Raw genomic sequence first — 24338 nt, 5'->3', positions numbered from 1 at the left:
ACTGATATGTGTGCAGCACCTTGAGTTGCTCTCTTGGCACAGACTGCTGCTAAAATAACAATGAGATGTAATGGCTTGATGGGATTTTAAAGAAATAACTTCTGAAATCATATTTGTTTTCTATTCTCTGAACTCAAATATGTGCCATAAATTCCTTTAAGGATCATGTTCTACCTGATTTTGCCTTCTAAGTCGTGGAAAGGACTTTGGCCAAGAGTAATAAAATCTGACCTAAGAAAATACAAAGATTGATTTAAGTTTCACATGGTGCCATTTTCTAATGAAAAGTATTAATACAAAGGATTCAAAGACCCTTGGAGACAATATTAAAATTTTGACCACATGTAGCTATATTCTTTTAAAAAATGGTCTCAAAATATATAGAAATGAAAATAGTGAACTTCGCATTATGACAACAGTATTCTACCCAAATTACGCAGTCATTTAGATCTGAAAATATATAACGGAAAACAAAAACAAGCCTGGATATACCAAGAGCTAGAAGACATGCAGAGCAACTGGAACTCTCATCCTAATGGGAACACTAAAGAGTACCTACACTGGAGAACAGTTTGGCAATTTCTTAATCTTAAAACATGTGCTTACTCTGCTGTACATTACAATAGGAACAGGACATGAACTGCCATTACTTATATAATAAGATTACTTACAGTAATGTGCAAATTGTAATATTTTTTCTATATTTCAACTACGATTGCCATACAAGAAAAATATAATAGATATGATTTTCAAATTAGAAATGAAGCTCCTGAACATGGTTGAAGCGTCTGTATATGGAAATCATCCTCATGTTTGGCTTGTAGCTATTCTAGTCAGTACTTTTCTATTCATAGCTAAAACTCCTATTTTGAGCTGTGAACTCCAGATTTATATATCCAACTGCTAGAACCATCTCCACTTAGGTGTCTACAGGCATCCCCTTATGTTTAAAGCCAAATAACCCAGTTTGTTTGGGGTACTAAATAACTCAATTCTTTCATCTGCTTAAACCAACCTTTTAAACCATGCCTCCAAATGTACCTAGAATCTTTGCACTTGTGAAAGTCACTGACACGCGGTGCCTGGACCGTATCAGTCATTTCTGAACAGTCCTTGCTTTCACTTCCCGAAAATCTGTTCTTCATACAGAAACTAGACTGATGGTTTTAATACTATATAAGATATGTGACTCTTCTTTTTAGAACCCTCCAATGCTTTTTTGTTTGTATTATTTAGAGCACCTTTAGCCTCAAATAACAGCAACTGAAACACATAACACATTAAAAGTTTAAATTGTATTTAATGTCCTAATGGATGGGTAGGTCTCCTGAAGTAATAATTTGGAGATCAACACATTTTTCCACTTTGAGCCTTTTCATTTATCATGTGGCTTCCAAATTTTAAAACAATGGACCTAAAATCATACATGGAGTATGAACTCAACTATGTAAAAACACCTTAAATGTAAGATTAAAATATTAATGAAGCCCTAACTATTTGATGGGGTTATGACGACCTTTTTTCTTAAGCATGTTCTGCATTTTCCTATATTTCTGCAATGAACATAGATTGTTTTTGTAATCTTAGAAAAATAAACTTTTCAACCTAGTGATGCAAGAGGTTTTAAGCCCCATTCTCCAAAATTGTCTCAGCTGATTAAAGAGAAGGATATGTGGTGAGGTGTTATGGACTGAATTGTAGCCCCCCCCCCCCCAATTTATATGTTGAAGCCCTGATGTCCAATATGACTCTATTTGGAGGTAGGGCCCTTACAGAGGTAATTAATGTTAAATGAGGTCATAAGGGCTTCTTGGATAAGAACTAAATGTCCCCTCAGAAGGGTAAAGGCTGGAGATATGTGAGCACCAAGGCAAAGGTGAGAATCTCCTTCCTAGCTTCCATCTTGACATTCACCTTAATGGTTTTTATTAAACACTTAATAGAAACATGTCTATACCATGAGCTGCTTATTCAACCCAATTTATGACACTGCTGCAGTGGATGAGCCCTGTAATCTGTGTGTGGCCTGGTGGTGAGTACTGGGGCTCAGATAGACCCACCCTACTAGGAAGCATTTGGGCCTTTATGGCCAATGACAGCAGAGAGAATGGGGTTATCCAGCATGTAGGAGAGTATAGAATTTCTCACAAAAGAAAAAGCCCATGGACTTAGAAGCTTTTCTGTAAATAAATTCTAATTTCTCCCAATTGTCCAAGTGTCCAAAACCAATAGACAAGTCTTCTGACTGGAACCCCTCTGCAATAGGTCATGAGCACTCCCCATCCTGAAAAAGTAGAAATCACAGGAGGAATACCTTAAATGGTCTTTTTGTAAGACTGGAGGTGAAGGAGAAGACAACTCAGATAATTACCGCAGTTCCGACTCACCGAGAAAGCATTCAGGAAAAAGCAAAGTAAAGTATTCAGGGTCTGATGGAGATGGATCATGTTTATAGCTTCTCCTCCACTCCCTCAACTTAAGATATATCTAAACTCCAAAGTGTCACATATACCTGGAGGTATAATATCAAGGAATAGTTATCACACCCTTTTTAAGGGAAAATGAAGCATTAGAAGACATGTACCCATTGAAGGACCATTTGGGAATGAGGGTGGGGAAGAGATTGCCAACGTAGATGAAGGATATACTTTGAGTATTACCCCCTAGGAAATTAAAAATAACTTTAGGTTTTATACACACAAAGAAGTAAATAGTAAATTTTAAGAAAAGAAAGATTACATGATAAGAGATAGACATAATAGGGGAACTGAGAGTGTTACGAAAAGAATTTAAGAAAACAAATAATGTCGTTTTAGTATTTAATTTAGAGCGAGAAGAGTGAAGAAAAATATACCCAAGGTATAGAGCAAATCAGTTAGAAAACATTAGAAAACAAGAGATGGAAATGGTCAGAAACAATATATGGATATGGAAAACAAATGGGATCTGGTGGTTTTGTGGGGAATTACCTCCATGAGATATTCCTGGTGAACAGCTTTCTCAGTCATCTTAGAGGGATTTGTTGGTTTTGAACTTGCAGGAGAAACTGTCCCCTATATGCCCAGTGCAAGGAAAGACCAAAGAAAGAGGGATAGCATTCCAGATTGGCAGGTGGCAGGTTAAATAAGCCAGGGAGTAACATTAAATCCCCACATCCACCAGCCAGAATATTAAAAGTTTATATAGAAGCCTTAACTGGGTTCAGTCATGGCAACAACACATTGCTTGCTTAAGTCTGTGTCCTTGAAAACAGCTTAAGTTATTGGAATGGTGGGCAGAATGTACGTACCAAGGAAGGGAGGGGGTGAGGATCCCCTGATTACCTGGGTTTAGCTGCAGGGTTGATCCTCTCAATGACTTCCTCCAACATGATTTCTAGCAAATTCCTCAGTGTAGCACTGAAAGTAGTGGTTTCTAATAGCTGCTTTTTCTCTATTATTGAGAGTTTGCTTAATTTTTATCAGTTCCCTCATTACTCCATTTCCCTATTGTAGCTGACAATTCTTTATATTAATCTGTCTCTGTTCAAATTGCTGTGATTTCTCTTCCTGAATGGACAGTTACCAAACTCCCTAGAGATTTATGATCGCTTGGTTGTTTTTTTTAATGTCTTTTCAATACATAAACGTCTGAAATATTTTGTGCTGACTTATTTGCTATTGAGAGCACTAAGAGTAGCAGGTGTTCATGTCTTGCATTTTCATGGGATGCTTGTCACTCGCATCAGGCTCTCCCCAAGCATTTCCACTTTAATTAGCTTTATAAACAAACAAACAAACAAACAAACAAACAAACAATAAATAAGACTACAACTACAAGAAGGTCCCCATTGACTAGGAAGCTACAAGAAGGTCCCCATTGACTAGGAAGCTCTGGACAGAGATCTGACATAGATATTTGGATAGGAAGGCACCTGGCACTATCTTGGGCTTCCTCATTCTGGTTTGGGTTTAGGTTAAAGCACTCTATTCTATGAACTGTGGCTTCACCTGACAGATTTTCCATCAATGTGTTTTGTCTCTGTTGACTTTGGAGGGGGGAGGGTAAATTTTAGAATGAGAGACTTTATATTTAGTCAAGTTATATAAAGCTAAAAATATTATAGTAAGATATACCAGTACACTTATATATGTAATCTTCTGGAAAGAAAGAAAGAATTTATCCCTGAACAACAAAAAGAGTGGAGAAAATAAGGAATACAAGGACTGGAAGGAGCATTGGTGTCATTTAAACACAGAACTAAATTGAAATCAACCAAAGGTCTTGTATGCATGCATATGAGTATAACCAATGGACACAGACAGGGGGTAGGGGATGAGGGCATGTGTGGGGGGTGGGGGCAGCTGGGGTGTGGTCAGTGAGGGAAAAAGGAGACTTATGTAATACTTTAAACAATAAAGAATTTAAATGAATGAATGAATGCATAAATGTAGTATCTATGTTTATTTGTTCCAGACAAGTTTATTGAGTTCCTGTGATAAAAGTTCTTCCAAACGAATTCATGAGTTTAATGAAGCTTCAGTTAAAATACTCATAGAATTCTTTCAAGTTTACTCTAAATAGAACCATCTGAACAAATGTGAAAAAAATAGTTTTAAAATTTTGAAAAATAAAGTTCATTCATTAGAAATTATTCAAGTTACCAGACATTTTTATGAAAGTACAATGACTAAGATAACATGGAAACATCACAAGAATAAGACATATGAGGATAACAGAGTGGAGAGCCTGGAAACAGTCCAGATATGTAGAGTATAGTATGAACATTACTGAGTTTAATTTATTGTATGGGAAGAACTGTGATCCATCCAGGGCAGATAGGGAAGGTATAACATGAAGTAATGACTTTATACCTTAGACATAACGAAACTCCAGGTGACCAAAGGAATTTGGACAACCCAAAAATCCTGTAAACATTCTTAAGAAAACAGATTATTTTTATATAATTGTGGTGAGGAAGACATTCATGAGCAAGACCCAAAAGCAGAAGTAATAAAATAAAAGATAATGGCACCCACAAAGTTACACTTGCTGTATGACAGTATCTATGTAATAAAAGAAAATAAAGAATGAGAGAACAGTTGCCACATGCATGAAAGAAATACGTAAGTATAGAATGCAAATAGCTTATAAATCAACTAGAGGCCTGGTGTACAAATTCGTGCACAGGTGGAGACCCTTGGCCTGGCTGGCAATCGGGGCCATCTTTCCCAGTCCCGATCGGGGCCGGCTCTCCAATCTAGGACCCCTCGAGGGATGGGGTCCTACTGGGATTGGGCCTAAACGGGCAGTCAGACATCCCTCTCACAATCCAGGACTGCTGGCTCCCAACTGCTTGCCTGCCTGCCTTCCTGATTGCCCCTAACCACTTCTGCCTGCCAGCCTGATCACCCCCCAACCACTCCCCTGCCAGCCTGATTGATGCCTAACTGCTCCCCTGCCAGCCTGTTTTCCCCTAACTGCCCTCCCCTGCCGGCTTGGTCACCCCCAACTGCCCTCCCCTGCTGGCCTGATCGCCCACAACTGCCCTCCCTTGCAGGCCTGGTCCCTCCCAACTGCCCTCCCCTGCTGGCCATCTTGTGGTGACCATCTTGTGTCCACATGGGGGCAGCCATTTTTGACTACATGGGGGCAGCCATCTTGTGTGTTGGAGTGATGGTCAGTTTGCATATTACTCTTTTATTAGATAGGATAGAGGCCTGGTGCACGGGTGGGGGTGAGGGCCATCTGGTTTGCTCTGAAGGGTGTCCTGGATCAGGGTGGGGGTTCCCTTGGGGCGTGGGCGGCCTGGGAGAGGGGCCTGTGGTGGTTTGCAGGCCGGCCATGTCCCCCGGCGACCTAAGCGGAGGCCCTGGTATCTGGGATTTATTTCTCTTCTATAATTGAAACTTTGTAGCCTGGAGTGGAGCCAAAACTCCTGCTTGCTATGTGGCTGCAGCCATTTTTGTTGGGATTTATTTATCTTCCGTAATTGAAACTTTGTAGTGGAGGCCAAGGCTGCAGGAGCTTGGCTTCCTCCATCGCCAGAGGCAACCCAAATCTCCTCTCTCCAGCTCCGTGGCTGCTGCCATTTTTGTTGCGATTTATTTATCTTCTATCACTGAAACTTTGTAGCCTTTAGTGGATGCCTGTGCCCACCTGGGTGTTTGGAAAGCTTGGCTTCCTCCATTGCTGGGGAAACCTCCTGTTTGCTCTGTGGCTGCAGCCATCTTGGTTGGGTTAATTTGCATACTTGCTCCTTATTGGCTGGTGGGCATGGCTTATGGGTGTAGCGGAGTGTTGGTTAATTTGCATATTAGTCTTTTATTAGATAGGTTGTTCATTGATGCATTATATTTATTAACTAAAACTGGAAGACTACACTTGATTGCACAACAATGGAGAAGCAGTTAAGTGAGTTATGATGGTGTGAGGGTCTTTGGTTGACTTTTTTCTCAGATGCATTCTCCCCTTCCTCCTTTCTTACTGTGTATCTCCAAGGACAGGCCTCTCAGACTTATTTTCCTAGGCTCCTCTCTCAGCTGGCTTTTGACTTTTTTAGGCGAATAAGTACTGTGGGGAGATTGGTTGGTAGGGAGAAGCCACAGCAGTTTTTTCCATTCCCTCTCTGCTCCTGCCAAACAGGCTCATTGTGGTTCTAACTTTCCCTAAGCTCAACTCACACAACCTCCTCCTTTTGTCCCTATAGTTTAAGGATGCAAGTGGCTTCCTATTGATATTAATCTCTGGATTGTCCCTTTGTTCAGACTTGGCTTTTTACCTTTTCCATCATCTCTGTAATTAATTCTTTGTATTCAAATTCCGCTATTTTAAATACTTAAAATGATTTTGTTTTCCTGCTTGGAATACACACACACACACACACACACACACCCACACCTCAGCAGCCAGTTTTAAAAAAAATGCTATAGGACAATATACTGAGTGGAAGAATGTTCCTGGTAAGTTGTTGACTCCAAGATGAAAAGTTGCTATATCTTATTTTTAGTATTGCCTATTAGAAAAAAATTAAACAATGTGTGTGTGTTAAAATGATATAGTAATAATAACGATAATCAAAACTTTTGTAGGAAAAACAGGTATGGCAAAATACCCACTAAGACAAGTTGTTCTTATGAAGTTGAAGGGAGGGGTATGTTTGTGTTGAGAGGAAGAGGTACAACTACTTTTTACTTTATTTGCCACTTTGTTGTTTGGATATTTTTCTCCTGAAATGCATTACATTTATAATTTCAAAAAATTTAAAAAGCAGGTAATAAAACACTGCGCCTAATCTGTTCCTGATCAATTTTATTAAATACTAGAGGCCCGCTGCATGAAATTCGTGCACTCGGCGGGGGGGAGGGGGGGATCTCTTAGCCTGGATTGTAAGAGGGCACAGGCCATACCAAGGGACCCCACCAGTGCACCGGGGAGGGATGCAGGAGGTTAACCAGCCAGGGAGGGACCGTGGGAGGGTTCCAGGGCATGTCCGGCCTGTCTCACTCAGTCCCAATTGGCCGTACCCTAGCAGCAAGCTAACCTAATGGTCGGAGCATCTTCCCCCTGGTGGTCAGTGCACATCATAGCGACTGGTCGACTGCCCCTTGGTGGTCAGTGCACGTCACAACGAATGGTTGAGGGGCCTTAGCATATCATTAGCACATTATGCTTTGATTGGTTGAATGGACAACTGGACGACCAGACACTTAGCATATGAGGCTTTTATTATATAGGATGTATGTTTCTATGTATTCATTTGCCATGGGAATAATCTGAAAGTACAGTTAGTTCTGCAACATTTTGAAAGTGAAAATTTATTCTAAACAAGATTAATATATTAGGGAATAACTTGAGCCTGCCATCTATACTTACGTGTGATTTTGTCAGAAAGGTACCAGGTGAATGTCAAAGGTTGCACCCAACTGAACTGAAAGGTTTAGGAATACACAACATGCACCCACGTGCACATGCCTTAAATGTCTACCTGTGTCAATTCAGCTATGTGTTACGAGCCATGGTATGTATTTTTACAACTTTCTGTCTGACCTCAGGTAAGCCTCCTTGCAATACTCCACATTAACTCACAATCTGTAACTCTTCCAATGTCCACTTCAGGTCCTTTTCAAGACGAAGCAGCATATGTATTGCAGTATTTTTTCATTTCTTTATGTAACAATGCATGTGTAAAAGTGTGCTACCATTTTTTATTAGGTTCTGATTTTTTTTCTCCTCATGAGTCATTACAAAGTTTTTTAGTATTGCATCCTAATCCCATTTTCTTCATAAGCCCAGTGGTTTTTATGGCACAATTTTTAGCAACACAAGTCATATGTGAACGGTGGTGTGAGGGTAGGCTAAATAGTCATCTCAGGCGGTGATTAAAGAAAAATTGCATTTATTTAAGGAAAAGGGGATGGAAGATGGCGATATCCAAAGGGAAGGGCTACACAGCCCTGAGCCAAAGGGTATTGCAGCAGAAATGTATTTAGGACAGTAACACAAGGAAGGGTATAGAAGCAGCAACAGGAAAGCCTAGACTGGCTGCTTTGGTTCACTGAGAAGTCAGAGGAAAGGGGGCTTTGGAGAGATTCAGAGGGTTAGTACAGGATGAGCTGCTGCTGCCTATTGCTCCCCTGGTGGCAAGTCTTGTGGGTTCCCTAGAGTTAGGGGATACTAGCCTATGGGGGAAGGGAAGGGAATGGCATAGGTGTGCTCCTTGCAGGGAGAGCGCACACTTGGTCCTTTGTCCTGAGTGTATTGATCTCTCTCTTGCAGATGGAAATCTTAGGGAAGGTCTCAGGGGAGGGTCTTAATAGAATATTCATCAACTTCCTAGGTGTTCTCTTTCAGGGTCCTGGTCTCCATGGATTGGACGGTGCCAGGCAGGGGGTCATTAGTCAATGTAGCTGGTCCTGAGGCAACTAAGGTATCACTTGTTTGGTTTTGCTATTTTTGGGGGCCTGGAGCTGAAATACAACTGAGGCCTAGATGTTATCTTTAGGGAGGAAAAGGTGGGGTTGAGGTGGGGTCTGAAATGCTTAAGCAGTGATCTGAAAGATCAGGGGTCCAAACTGACCAGCTATATGGTAGGGGAAGAAAGGTTACTCTGGGGGTGAAGTTCTTGTTTTCCCATTTTTGCCCCTTGCTCGGCATTCAGGGCTTTCTGCCCTGGTGTTTCTGTACCTGGACCATTGTCCTTGCTCTGCTCATGTCTAAAAATGAGATAGCGCAACTGACTGTGTCTTTGAGTAGTAATTTATTTGTTGCTTATCTATAGTTTCTATTTCCCCCCCTAAAACAATGTATTAATAGTTTAATCAAATCTATATCAACATGTTCAAATACAAGATTAGGTGGTAGCCAAAGAATGAGTACAGCCATTCCAGGTGAAGGCTTGAGGCTGGTAGGGGCTTGAAGCTCCCTTCATTCACTAGTGATGCAATAAATGTCCTCTAGCTCCCTGTGAGAAACTAATCATTGAAGCTCCTCTTGGAAAACAGAGATGAGGTGTCATCCCCCCATCCTGGGAGCTTTTTCAATCATCTAGGCCCCATATATTTGAACCATAGAGATATGACTAGTCAACATTCTTTTAAACAATCTAACAAGCCAAATGCCTCTAAATTGGTTTGCAACACTTCAAAATTAACATGATACAGATCCAGAAAGATGCCAGTGCTTATTGATTTTCAAGCTTAGTCTTGTTAAAAGAGATTAGAGTACCCTGTCCTTTGAGAAAATATGACTCTGAGGGGAGGTAACAAACTTGAACCTCTTGGGAATTGCAAAAGGGAGGGAAAAAAATGAATTTTCTTCATGGAATTTGAGTTTTCAGTTTCTGCCCACTTTTTTAAAAAATATATTTTATTGAGTTTTTACAGAGAGGAAGGGAGAGAGATAGTTAGAAACATCGATGAGAGAGATACATCGATCAGCTGCCTCCTGCACACCTCCTACTGGGGATGTGCCCACAACCAAAGTATGTGCCCTTGACCGGAATCGAACCTGGGACCTTTCAGTCCTCAGTCTGACACTCTATCCACTGAGCCAAACTGGTTTCGGCTGCCCACTTTTTCAGAGTGAACTTTCACTTGTTAACCCTTCTTTATCTTCCCCTTTCCAAGGAGGTATCTGTGCTTTTCTTTTGCTTGTTTATCTTGTTTTGATCAGTTCTCCACCTAGAGCCAAACTCCACTGTTTATCTTTGATTTAGGCAGGCTTACCCTCTTCCTCCCCCACAGGCCAGGCTCTTGGGACAGTGCCCACTGAACTTTGAACTGGTTCTTGATCCCAGTATTTTCCTGTCTCTGCACAGGATCTGCTGTGTGCTCTGTCTCTGCCGAGTTTTGTTTCCAGCCGTGCTCTGACAAAGGGCTTGTTCTGTGAAGCACGTCTTGTCCTCTTTGTCCAGCCTCTGGCTTAAACCAGCGAATCACCAATATTCTCCAGCTGGGAAGCAGACCAGGGCAGAGATGAAGAACCCAGGAGCCCAAGAGGCTGTTTCCCTTTCCCAGGGAATCCGCATGATGTTTTACGTGATGAAGCCCAATGAAACGTCATTCCAAACCCTGGAAGAGGTGCCTGATTATGTAAAACAGGTGAGACTCTCTAGAAAAAGGCTGCTCTTGCTTTTTCTTAAGAAGTCAAACACATCTTGAGGTTTCGTTTACTTTCATTCTTCAAATTATGAAATTCTAATAAAATTCCATTTCATAAAGACATGGAGCAAAAGTAGAATTTCTACTTGAACTGAATTTCTGTATAATATCTACAACCATCTTCTATTAAACTCCCTTTCCATGGTATGTCACTCCAGAATACAACAGAAGCTTTTACAGTTTTCCTGGACACAGGGACATTACAAATTTAGCTGATAGAAGCTGATATCAGTAAACTTTGTAACAATTTTGTTTTCAAAGGGTAAACTGGTCTGCTACCTCCCAGGAAACTGTTTCCTCTTTAATTTGGTAGAGTAGTTCTGCAGAATGGATACACAGCTGAGTCCAACTCTGACTTCCTAACTTTGAACTTGAATCAAGTTTTATTTGAAACTCTGAAGTGTTTAGAGGCACTTTTCACTTTTGGTTCCTGGCTATGATTGGAAATGGAAATACCCAGAATTAGAACTTGAATACTGAGGTTCCCCACCCTGTCAAAGTTGTTCCTATAACACTTACTAGTTCAGACCAGAAATAGAAGAGAAAAAAATGACATCAGAGAACATGCTCTTGGGAGTTTATTTTTTGAAAATTGTAAAACTCATGGTCAGCTTCCAAATGAGTGAAACCCATAACTTTTTTTCAGGATTTGATATTACTCATACTTTCTGAATTTTTTAAGAAAAAAATGTGATACTTATGTCCTTAAACAATATTTTTAAAAATATTTATTGTTGAAAATATTACATATGTCCTCCTTTCCCCCCCCATTGACCTCTTCTATCCTGGCCTGCTGCCCCAGACCTTTATCACTGTATTGTCTGTGTCCATGGGTTATGCATAAAACACCATTATTTTTTTATATTGTAACACCAAACCTAGTCCAATATTTGGTCATTGGTAGTGGAGCCTAAAAACATCTATTATATAAAATAAAAATAAAGCTGAACAAATAAAACTTGAGTGATATTTCAAACACTTAAAATGAACTTATTCTTTGAAATACTCAGAAGAATATTCTTTGTTCCTACAGTTTCAACTTTTCATTCCTGTAATACTAATATGAAAAGCTAGATGTGTGTATATCTTTAAGGAATACCTTTTAAAGTGAGTCTAGCTTAGTCATATGTACAATAGACGTGATTTTTGCACTTATTTTAAAATGTGTTTTTTAAATCTAATTTGTAACATATCCCTCCTCTCATTTTCTTGGTGCAATTATCATGGTTACATCTGTTTATATTTTATTTCCAAATTAGTTGATAGAATGGAGCACCTGTTTTGTATATGTCTGAAATAATCAAATTCATTTGTTAGGAGAAAATCATCCTCTAGGAAAGGTGTATACCTTCTCTTTCTATGAAATGTCACTCTGGACCGCCACTTCTGGAATGACTAATGACGAAATGTGAGAATTTCAGACTGAGCACAATAGCATCTCTTTTCTGCAATTTTCTTTCCAGGCAACTCCATTTTTCATTTCCTTGATGCTGCTTGAACTACTTGTCAGCTGGATCCGCAAAGGGAAGGCCCCAGGTCGTTTGGATGATGCACTAACATCGATATCAGCTGGAGTTCTATCTCAGCTTCCAAGGTGAATTAGTTGGTTAGCAACACTGAAGGAATCAACTGAAATTCTCAAATACGATGGAAAATGAATTTATTTGCACATATGTCTCCAAAGAATTCAGTTACTGTCATTATATAAAATGTGGACGTTTTGTCCATTATAGATATTTATTTTCATTCATTACAAAAGACAGCTCTAAATATTATTTACTTTGATTACTGAGCTAATTGGTGCCTCCTTTAGTTTTGTGTCCAAAGAATGTGGTTCATTTGAGTTACTATAGAAATCTGATGTGCAGACACTCCCCAGTCAAAATCCCATAAAACTGGATCACTACAGTGGTCTCCAAGTGGCACCCTGTCTATGGGCCTACCCCATTTGCAGCCAAACATTTCCATAATGTGAATCTGGTGGAAACTCTTTACAGGTTCCATTTTGCCTGAGGATAATGTGTGAGTCCCTTCCCTGATCTGTGGAGGTCTTGGTCTACCCATGTTTGCTTCTGGTCCCTTTGTTGCCTTTCGCCCTTTTGCAGTGTTTGTTCCTTCCATACTCTATTCCTTGCCATTGCCCAGAGGTCACACACCTCTGCTTAGAAAGTGGTGAGCTCCTAGACTTACCTGGAAGGATCATACTCTTCCGCAAATCCTATTTGCCTTCCAACCCTACATTAGACACCACTTCATTTATGGTCCCATGGAATCTTGCACTTACTCCACACACAGAATTGTCTCATGGCATTATCTCACCTGTTTTGCTCCCAGCTCTTCCTGCTAGCTTGCATGCAACTTGAGAGCAAGAGTTGTTCTTTTTTTTTCATAGTATTAATTCATTTGCTTGGAATAATGTTTGGTACCTGAACTTTAAAAAAAAAAAAAACACCATCATCTGTTATTCTCACGGTGTATGTTAATGATGAAATTGGATGACGAGGGAACACAACAACAGTAAACAGTAAAATGACCTATGTGGGGGAGGAACAAACTTTCCTCTACCTTCAAGGTTCTTCTGGCTGGTCTAGTAATTAAGCAGACAGGAGACAGGTTAGCAAGAGGAAAAAACAAATTTAATACATACATATGTATGGTAACATCCCACATGTGAAAGAGTCAGAGACCCACATGCAGGAGAGGTTCAGAGACAGAAAGGAAACATGGGGATTGAAGACAGCCTGAGCTAAGGATGAGGTGAGGTGCCTGAGGGGCTTCAAAGTGTCATTGAAAGATCAGAAGAAGAGCAGAACCTAACTAATAGCAATCTATCCTGCTCTATAGGTAGGTCAAAAAAGTTATCTGATAATCTCTTATGGGCAAGACATCTAATTCAAATTCTTCGAGATATACAAGGGGCGAGGGAAGAACTTTTTCTTGAGCTTGCAGCTAAAGCTGACTTTAGCTCAAAACAATCTACATACCACAGGGGAATACTTGGGTGACTCATTCTGGACCCCCACACCTACTACTTTTTAGAAAAAGTAAATTATAATGTGTGTAGAGGAGAAACCCATGAGGATTACTCAAGAGGCAGAGGATGAGGGAAGATTCCCTTGGAAGCATTAGCTTTGTGTTGATGAATGTTCTCATTCCTACTTCCCACCCATTGCTGCTTTTACTGTTTTAAGAGCTTTACTTCTGACCAGTGTTCATTACTTAGGAATGTTTCCATGAACCGCCCAGTGGGAAACCAAGGTGGATTTTAAAAAATAAAATAAAATGAAAACTTAAAGATATGTGAGAAAAGGTGAGATCATTTCATACAATCGCATAAAATTGTCTAGAGAGGAAGTAAACCTAAAAGTCAAATTTCTTTCATGGTTGCACATTGTTTCACAAACTGAGGCTCTATCTCAAGTTATTTTCAGTCAATTCCCAGAATACCCTAAATAAGAATTTACAATTACACGTACTAGTAATAACCTCTATTTCATCTGTCCCTTGAATAGAATTGAACAAGAAAATAATCCAGCATACTTAAAGGATACGTACATTTGGTTATTGAAAAACACCCATTTGGTTACTGTAGTTTATTCTGAGAAAGTTAAGTGTTTAGTTTATGGAAATTGGAAAATAAATTGGTAACTGAGAAATACCTTGCAGGTGCATTTATGGATCACATATTCTGTTGAGTTGAAATGGATTTATTAAACATTCCGGGAGACATCAAGTTGAATGAATGCTTCAACATTTCTTTTACTTTATCAAGTTTGACTTTGGTCAGAGTGAAATTTTATTTTTCTATTATCATAACATTGCAACTACTGGAAATATGAATTGCATCCTCAGTACTATAATTCTGCTCAGCAGTGTGCTTTTAAGATAGTACAGAGTTATAACAGGATATGCAAGAACCAGAAATATATTTTTGCTAAAAAAACAAATCCCCAAAGTATAAGGAAGATGAGGAAAAGAAGAGAGATAATGAGAAAGAGAGAGACGCAATTCTTTTCCTTCACATTCCACTCTTCATAATGAGAGAGAGAGAGAGAGAGAGAGAGAGAGAGAGAGAGAAAGGAGAGAGAGAGAGGTGTAATTCTTTTCCTTCACATTTCCACTATTCATAACACTCCTTAAGCTAACACAAGCTCTGATGCCCTTTGAAAGAAAGGTAAAAGGTTGTGAACTTGAATCTGGAGCATATTTTTCTATAGTTGTATTTTGAATGAGGACAGCAAATGGCTTCGTTTTTGTTCTGGTATGTGTGAACAGAATTCTAAATTATGAAATGTGTACAGTTTTTTAAGTTTTACAGTGGATTTTTACCTATCGTAGCCTTTTGTCTGAAGGATCTCCGCAAAGCAAATAATCTGAAAATAAAATTTTAAGATATTTTTGTTTATTTTGTTGATATTAAAATCACACAGATGTAAGCAGAGAGGAAAGCTGGTCCTCAGGACCCACTCCGATCCATCCCTCGGCAAAAGACGAGAAGGAGAATTTAACAAAAACTCTTAAAACAATATTTCAGTGGAAGCCTCAGCATCAAGGGGAATCCTTGCGCAAATCATTAACAGCTGAAGGTTAGATTAACACGGCACTGGTCGTATCCTCTCCGAGGGACTAATTTCATTTTCCACAGGAGCAACGGTGGCTTGCCGTGTCCTTTAAATACATGATTGCAAGAAACATGGTAGTATACCATTGTTAATTCATTTGAGAGGAATTACACTTCGGATAATAATCCCAAATAGGCATGTAGCCTCTGACTAGAGAAGCCGTGGGAATCAAAGTGAAACCCTGAACATGTTTTTCCCCTTGGCCCTTCATGTAGTAGAAATGCTGTACGCAGACTTAGAGGAAAAACAGTGTTTATTTGAGGATCTCCATTTTACTGTCACATAAAATTTGAAATATCTTGAAGATTAGTAGCATACGTACCATATTGATAGAGAAAACGGCATGCTGTGCCTTTCAAATCTTTATGTCAGGGAAAATAGTAATCATAGACAAGATTCTATCTTATTTACAAGCCTGTCGAACAGACCATCATGTGTAATAAAAGTCCATCTGTCCTAAGAACCGGATTCTGGGCAGGCCTGCATCTGTTTTGCTTTTCTGGAATCCATGGGCAACCCTCCTAACCAGAATCTAGTCTTGAAGTTACAGACAAATATTTTTTCTTATTATAGTTAAACCCAGTGTATCACATGCAGATAATCTGCCTTTCTATCAATCCTTTGCATATGTGGCTTTAAAAAAAATTAACATTTTACTAGCAACATTTTTACAAAATCTATTTTTATTAAATCTATCCAAAACTTGTGAATAATCCTGCTACTGACTTAAATGCTAACGAGTGAAAAATAATCACATCTTTTTTTCCCCCTGCTTCTTTAAGCAGAACTCAATTTCCAATCCTTCATTAGAAAACCAGGACCTCAATTTGTTACTTCCTTCCAATGTTTCTGCTTCCATAAATTGCATCCTCCCCAGAGAAATTTTATTCCCGATATAAATATCTACAGTATGTTTGTTTTTAATGGGTTCATTTATTCTGTTGAAACAGCGGATTATAAATCAAATTGCAATAGGTTGGAGGGATAATTTAAGTAGGTAAATTTTCAAGTAAGTTGGGGACTCTCCACTTTTAATACATGTGGGCCCCTGCCAAATTTCAGTATGGAGTTAGCTGGGCAATGTTCAACGGTACATATGCACAGTTTTACTGCCATGACTGCCCTGGAATTTTCCGTTCCTGACAAGAGAATTTCAAAAAAAAATTTTAAAGAGGAGGAAATTAAACTTCTTTGAAATACTTTTGACTCCTTAGGGTGGGACTGGAGAATAAAGAAAAATTGTATACTGGGTTTTTATACTAGACTTTAGGATCAGAGATAATACTGCCTTTGGCAACATCAGACTTCTAACAAATAAGTGCTATCATTTTGGATGATGACTTTAATAAACAGTTATTCTGTGTTCACAATTAGAGATAGATGTATTTAATATTAATAATAATACTTAATGTTGATAGTAACATATTTATTAACATAGAAAATTATTAAAAGAACATTCCCTAAGAGAAAATAAAATTTAAAAACCTGCAGGTTTGTTAATTATATTTGCTAGGGAGAACACCTCAATTCCTCTAAACTTTTAACTTAGAAACCTTATAAATAGAGTTTGTTATTTGTGTACTTTCAGAGATTGCTGTTAGAATAATCGTTCCTAATGAATGTAAACTTTCTGGTGTTTATTAGCCTAGATTTGTGTGCTTATTCAATAGAGTAATTAAGTTACTTGAAGTAATTTACTTCTTGCAAAATGAAAAGTGCAGCAAATTTACTTCAAAATCTACCACATTGTGTATATAAAAGTCTGTCATTTTGTGGTTGTAGTAAAATGAAATTAAACAATTGTTTAATAAATGTAATGCCATTTTATAGTAAGTTATAGTAGTACACATGTTATCTGTCTGCAGAAGGTAGAGGTTATATATATTTTGTAAACACTGAGCAAATATTAATGTTCCACTAGATGGAGCAAAAGTGGCAGCAGCTTTACAGATAAACAGTGCAAGTTCCTGGGCCATGTTTAAGAGGTTTTGAAATTAATAAATAACAAAATTTCTCATAAAATAAATATTTATATAATGTAAATATGTTTATTTATTTATAATTCCCTGGAGCTCCTAAGAATATTTATAATAATCTCATTTAAATATATATTTATTTTCTGATTTATGGGACAAGATTATTAGAAATAAAAATTTATTTTTTTCAACTTTGCATAATCTGGCCAAATCGGACAGTGCACACAGCTCTAATGACAGTTATGAAATAGTACAAATTGGCAGATGTCTGTGAGTACGGGGGGACATAATTCATAATGCTGCAAGTTGCTTTGAAATTTTAACAGTTTGCAATGAGAGCATCAAATTTCATTTACTTGACTAATGATTAAAGCATGAAAGTATTTGAGATTGAGATAAATTTATTGTCTATGCAGCCTAATGCTCTCAGACCTGAAAGAGGGAATGACATGTCCAACATTACCTTTCCATTTTACATTCAAGCCAAGATGGCTGTCATAACTAATTAGCTTTAATTAGTAACCTCTGCGCCAAATAATACTCATTCTAACTTATTAATTATTTAAAACTCTAAACATTATAAAATTAACTTTATATTTTTAAAAATCCAGGATCATACTGGAAGAGCAATTTAGCGCCTCACCAGATTTTATGGTAACTAAATATTGACAGGACACATTTCTAGTGTTGAGAGAAAATGTTATATAAACACATAAAGAATTAGCTACTTCTCATTTTCAAAAAGACCAACCTCAGACCCAAGAGAAATTGGCTCTTTGGGGGGGATTTATGAAAAAAAATTGGACAATGAAAGGGAAACCTCTATAGATACAGGTTGTTGATTAGAGGATTCTAATGTCTCCTTATATTTAGAACATTTTGTGGTCTTGCATTCAAATTTAGTGAGTAAAAGGGATGTAGTATTTAGTTATTCAAAGCCCCTGAACTTCCCAATATTCCATCTCCACATGATACAGTAAGCTCATATTTACATACATATTACATGTCACTTCCCAAAGGATGGGGTTTACAAGGTTGAAGTCTGAATTCCAGAGTGCAGAGTCATATGCTGGGGGTTGGGACTAGGAGAAGAGGAAGGAATTTTAAAAAGAAAGAGGGAGGCACTTTAGTTTATGATTCAAGGTCTGGTGGGAACGTTTTTGAAAATGTAGGTGCTATTTCCTGCAACCAAGGGCTTTCCAGAGCTTGATAATCCTTTCCCAGCTGTATCCTTTGCTGGATTGTTTGTAGTTGTGGGCAGTCCGTGGCTGTTTTTTTTTTTTTTTTTTTTTTTTTTTTTTTTTTTTTTTTTTTTTTTTTTTTTTTTTTTTGCCGTTTCTGATGGAAGAAGATCATATTCATCTTGCTGATAAAAAACAGGGAATTTAACTTCCACTGCTTCTCTCCCCTCTTTCCCTTTACCTTGAAGAAAGTTTGGCTTCGTGCTAAAGTGTGAAAAAAAACAAAAAGCCATTACTGTAGGATGCCAGGTATATTTCAGCTCGATCTGTGTCAACCCTAATAAGTAAGTTGACAAAGTAATAAATTGGGTGTCTGCTCAAGATCTGATACCTGTACAGGAAATAAAAAGTATTTCAAGTGCACGCAGGGTCTTTGTTTAATAAAGACTCCGTGTTTTAAAATCTATTTCACTTGTGACCTGAACTGACAAAAGAGACAGTAACTTTAAAAACTCACACACAAAGATTCTGAATTGTTGGGGCATTGATGAGGCTGGTGATTATATTTGTTCCGTTCACCTATATGTCCTCCCTGTCTTGTGCTGTCCCTGGCACCCTAGGCTCTTAATATAAATTTATTGAATAAATCCATGAATGGATCAGTTTTGACAGCCTGTACTAAAGCTTATGTAAAAAGCTGTAGGTTATTTCAATTTTCTGTTGTATTTTCTCAGTTTTAATTTTTCTTTCTGGATCAGTCTTTTTTTGGGGTATCAACTGGGGAAATTTTGCTTCCCCCCACTCCCCCAGAGACATTTGGACCTTTTGTTGTCACAACTTGGGGAGAGGGCTGTGCTACTGGTATCTAGTAAATAGAGGTCAGGTATGCCGCTAAACCAGGGGTGGGCAAACTTTTTGACTCGAGGGCCATAATGGGTTCTTAAACTGGACCGGAGGGCCGGAACAAAAGCATGGATGGAGTGTTTGTGTGAACTAATATAAATTCAAAGTAAAGGAGCGGAGGGGAGAGCAAGAGAACCGGATAGAACAGCCGGATCCGGCCCGCGGGCCGTAGTTTGCCCAAGGCTGCGCTAAACAGTCTACAATTCACAGGACAGGCCTTCACAACAAAGAATTATCTGGCCTCACCCTAGCCTAGTGGTCGGCAAACTCATTAGTCAACAGAGCCAAATATCAACAGTACAACGATTGAAATTTCTTTTGAGAGCCAAATTTTTAAACTTCTTCTAACACCACTACTTCAAAATAGACTCCCCCAGGCCATGGTATTTTGTGGAAGAGCCACACTCAAGGGGCCAAAGAGCCGCATGTGGCTCGCGAGCCACAGTTTGCCGACCACGGCCCTCGCCGGTTTGGCTCAGTGGATAGAGTGTCGACCTGCAGACTCAAGGGTCCCAGGTTTGATTCCAGTCAAGGGCACATGCCCAGGTTGCGGGCTCCATCCCCAGTGGGGAGCGTGCAGAAGGCAGCCAAGCAATGATTCTCTCTCATCATCGATGTTTCTCTCTCTCTCTCCCTCTTCCTTCCTCCCTGAAATTAATAAAAATATATTTAAAAAAAAATTATCTGGCCTAAATGGCAATAGTGTCAAGGTTTAAAATCCTTGTTTTAGAGAAATTATTGGACTGAACCATATAAAATTGTTATCCGTTACCATTTTTACCCAAAAGTTAAAATTCATATGGTTAGCCCTCTACTAATAGGTAACAGGAAACAATTTTAAGATTTCATAATTCAGGTAATAGTTTTCATAGGACAGACCCCTACAAAACGAATCAAGTTGTCCAAATGTCAATAATGACACCTGTGAAGCTCTAGTCTAAATATAAATTTACCAACCAAGCTACATGCTTTAAAATACAATTTATTCTACTCCCCCATCCCCCTACTTTGACAAATAACCTAGTGTGGGGGCCCCTGCCCCCATGGTCTGTCCTGTCTTGTAAGGGACCTCATACACATGTTTGTGGACATTCCAGATTGCTTATCCCAGCTCTGTCTACATGACCAAAAATAGACACTCTTGACTGCCTAGTCATGTCTAGGAGTTTGCACACCTGCACAGGTCAGCCTTCTGAAGGACTGACCTAGGAGCCAGGCCCAAGCAGGTCCTGTAAGCAGGCTTGGACCACTTTGATAGGGGATTGTGGAATATCCAGAATGTGGCCCGGGTTGTGAGAGGAATTCTGGGCAGGTAGTTCCTTTGGATCAAAACCCACACTCAGGGACAAAAATGCTCTTTCCAGCCATGTAATTGCTGAAGGTCATCAAGAGGAATGCTGGCTTGCCCATGAACTGGACCTGGGCAATTGAGAGCTTCTTACCACATATCCTGTCCTTGGAATGTATGTTCTGCCTCTGAGTCCCATATCAGCAGCTGTTTCAGGATGTAGCCTTGAGAGAGAGTAGGGTGTTATTGAGACCATCCGGATTGAATATGTGACTGAACCTAGTTAAAGCCTCTACACAGACATACCTAATTTTACTGAAATTCACTTTATTACGCCTCACAGGTATTGCATACATTTTTAAAAAAAATTGAAGGCAAGATCCTCCAACAGCAAAAAGGTTATGACTCACTTAGTTGCAGTAATCTGGCACCAAACCCTTTAAAGATTCTGGTGGGCTGGTAGGGAGATTTATTTGTCTTGCAGTTAGTTGTAAGTTTTCATGTTCGTTAAATTTGCCATCTACCAACCTGAAGTGGTCTGTCTCTTTCTTAGGCATCTTCTTACCCTCTGGGTACAAGGGCCATTTTACGAACTAAAAATAATCTCCAATTGAAAATTGGGTTTTAGGTAAAAAGTGTAGGCATTTTGGCATTTCTATTATTTATCTTACTGCTGTTGTAAAGTAACCTACTGTTTTATTTTACAGATTAAATGATAGAAGCATACAAAATATGAGGCAATTTTAATGTCAGTAACTAATAATTAAAGTCATATCATAATTAAATGAAAAGTACATTAAAATTAAAGGCCTAGTCTCCAAAAGGGCCAGTAACATGCTAACTTGAAAAAGGTGACTGTATAAAGGGAAATACTATTAAAATGGTGAATTTTAACAATATACTAATTTTAGCTACTTCTTCAACTTCTATTTAAAATTAGAGTATTTAAGAATTTCATCACTTGTTCATGTTTTATAAATAAATGTTTTAGGCAGAATTAACAATTCATTTTACATATAAATGACAAATGTAAAAGAAAAATAAATTCTATCAAATTTTTAAAAGAATAAAAGGAATAATTATCTTGAGTCTGATCTTAAATTTGATCACAGTAATTTAAAGAAAACAATTATCACACTCTATACAATAGAAGTTGATTTTGTATACTTTTTGAATGTTCTTAAAATAAGAATTTAAAATTTACAGCTTGGTACAATGGGTGGCAAGACATATTCTGTTGTCTGGGTTTTAAAAACAATTGTGTATTTTAACTAGGTTCGTATACTATGTACTTTATTTCTAAGGGAAGGTTATTCCCTTATACCATAAGAGAACTGTATTTTATATTACAACAAGAAATATTGAAATGCTATGAATATCCAATTTGTAATATTAAGAATGACATCTAAAAAACATTAAAAGTGTGTGTGTATGAGAGAGAGAGGGGGCGGGGAGGAGATAGTAGAGAGGAACAGAGAATTGTTAGCCAGAAGCAACTTTAATTAAAGGGAAATATTATGGGAGTAACATATTTTAAGTCAGTAGGTGATTTGCAGACACCTTTTAAAATACGCTATTTATAATTTCTACTTTTACAGTAACTTCCTTTAAAAAGCATCCTTATTGTGTTAAGATTTAGAAACGACAAGTACAGAAAGCAAGTCAAAGTTGTGTCATGTTTATGTTTATGGGTTCCTAGAAAAGCATTTTAAGAGACATAAAAAGTGAATGACATCCTAAGTTCCATGAAATTGGGAATGCAAGTAAGTGGAATCAGTGATACCTATGAAACAAGGAAACGTTATGTGAGTCATTTTGAATATATTTTTTGATTTTTTACAGAGAGGAAGGAAGAGGGATAGAGAGTTAGAAACATCGATGAGAGAGAAACATCGATCAGCTGCCTCCTGCACACCTCCTACTGGGGATGTGCCCGCAACCAAGTTACGTGCCCTTGACCGGAATCGAACCTGGGACCTTTCAGTCCGCAGGCCGACGCTCTATCCACTGAGCCAAACCGGTTTTGGCATGTGAGTCATTTTGATACCAGGAAAAGTGAGCCTCTTAAAAGACATGATGGAGTGAGTAATCAGAAACAACAAAGAAGGGGGAAGGATTATATTTTTACACATGACTATATTAATTTTTAAATATTATCTAAAATGTTTTAGCATAATTTTACATCTAAAATGTAGTATAATCATTGCTTGTGAATCTTATTTTTCCAGATTGTTTTTCAGGAGCATTGAACTGACCAGTTACATTTATGTCTGGGAGAACTACAGGCTCATCATTTTGCCTTGGGATTCTCCATGGACTTGGTATTTAACTTTCTTAGGAGTTGACCTTGGCTACTATTGGTTCCATCGCATGGCCCACGGTAAGTTGCAGATCAAGGCTTTATTGATAATTTATGTTGAACTGTGTTTGGCTCATGGTTGGTGTTTAGAAAATATTTATCGAACTAATGAATAATGTTTATTTTGCAGCATGTAAAGATTAATAATGCAAATTTACTTTTCAAATTAAATGGAAACCATCTGAATTCACTTTTTAAATGAAATTAAAGAGACATGTACTACTATTTGTAATACCTTAAACAATAAAATTTAAAAAAATAAAAAGTGAAATTATTAGACATGCATTTTTCACATTTCTTTAATTTATTGCAAGAAACTTTTTAAAAATTGATGGATATAACATTACTTTTTTACAGGGTGTCCCAAAAATGTATGCACACTTTAATAAGTGATAGCTCAATTTTGAAACTAAAATGTATTTTAATAAATACTGCCTTTATAATTATTCAAAATGTATGTATACATTTTTGGGACACCTTATATATTGCCTTACTTTGTTCTTACTATGATGTGCTTGCTGGAGTCTACAGACACTTGCACACAAATTCAAACTTCACATCCCCATTATCCAGGGTCATTCAGAAGAGCTCTGTAACAGCATGGAATCCTAGGTAATGTGTGCTGTTAGACGTAAGCTTGATTGAAACTCTTGGCAGTACTTCCTCATTACAAGTGAAAATACAATCAGCTAGGCGTTCACCATAGTGCACTTCAGTATTACCAAAGCTTTGCAAAATTACTCATCTAATTCAAAGCCCTGTTTCTGCACTGGTTCTCAGAATTTACTTTTTGGGATTCTTGGCTGCCCTCTCCAAAGAAATATTTTGTTACGGAGAGGGAAATGGAAGTGCAAGAAATGGTCTAAACCTCTGTGGGGTAAGTAGAGGTTGGAGAATGATTGCAGAGCTGAGGTGAGCAAGTGGTCTCCAAGGGGGAATAAGGCATGCAGAAGCCTTTCTAAAGGGAAACGGGGGAAAGTGCTAATTTTGAAAAACTACCTAAGAGCAGAACTCAGGATTTAAGTGGGTGGTTGAGTTGAGTGGGTGGGAAGGAAGGAAGGAAGAGGAAGAGACCTGGAATAATAATAAAAAATAGATGGGAGATGGAAAGAAGAGTCCCGAGATCAGAGTGAATAACTGAGCTGTGTGTGTAGGAGTATGTGTGACCAAATATCCTTCCTAAGTGAGGATAAAGGAAATAGGAGTAGCATCCTCAGTCGTCGGCTTAAGGCAGCTTAATTACATACAGCGTTAATTTTGCTAAAAAGTTTAAACATATACATTTCAGGAAACTATAAAGAGTGTTAATTCATTAAAATAATTTGAATTGAACATGTAAACTAGAAAAAGTAATTTATTTGTGTGCGAT

General features: G+C 38.2%; 1 protein-coding gene across 1 annotated transcript in view; it reads left to right on the top strand.

Moving 5' to 3' along the window:
* The first annotated feature begins 10274 nt into the window (after positions 1-10274).
* AGMO (alkylglycerol monooxygenase) overlaps positions 10275-24338 on the top strand; it is a 296193-nt gene continuing 282129 nt past the window's right edge. Inside the window, exons 1-3 of the mRNA XM_080665006.1 lie at positions 10275-10580; positions 12104-12234; positions 22839-22990. Of these exons, the coding sequence (XP_080521132.1) occupies positions 10455-10580; positions 12104-12234; positions 22839-22990 (409 nt within the window). The 5' untranslated portion in view covers positions 10275-10454. The remainder of the gene's footprint in view (positions 10581-12103; positions 12235-22838; positions 22991-24338) is intronic.

The sequence above is a fragment of the Plecotus auritus genome, assembly GCF_963455305.1.
Source record: "Plecotus auritus genome assembly, chromosome: 4".
Lineage (NCBI taxonomy): Eukaryota > Metazoa > Chordata > Mammalia > Chiroptera > Vespertilionidae > Plecotus > Plecotus auritus.
This window is presented reverse-complemented; position numbering and strand designations above follow the sequence as displayed.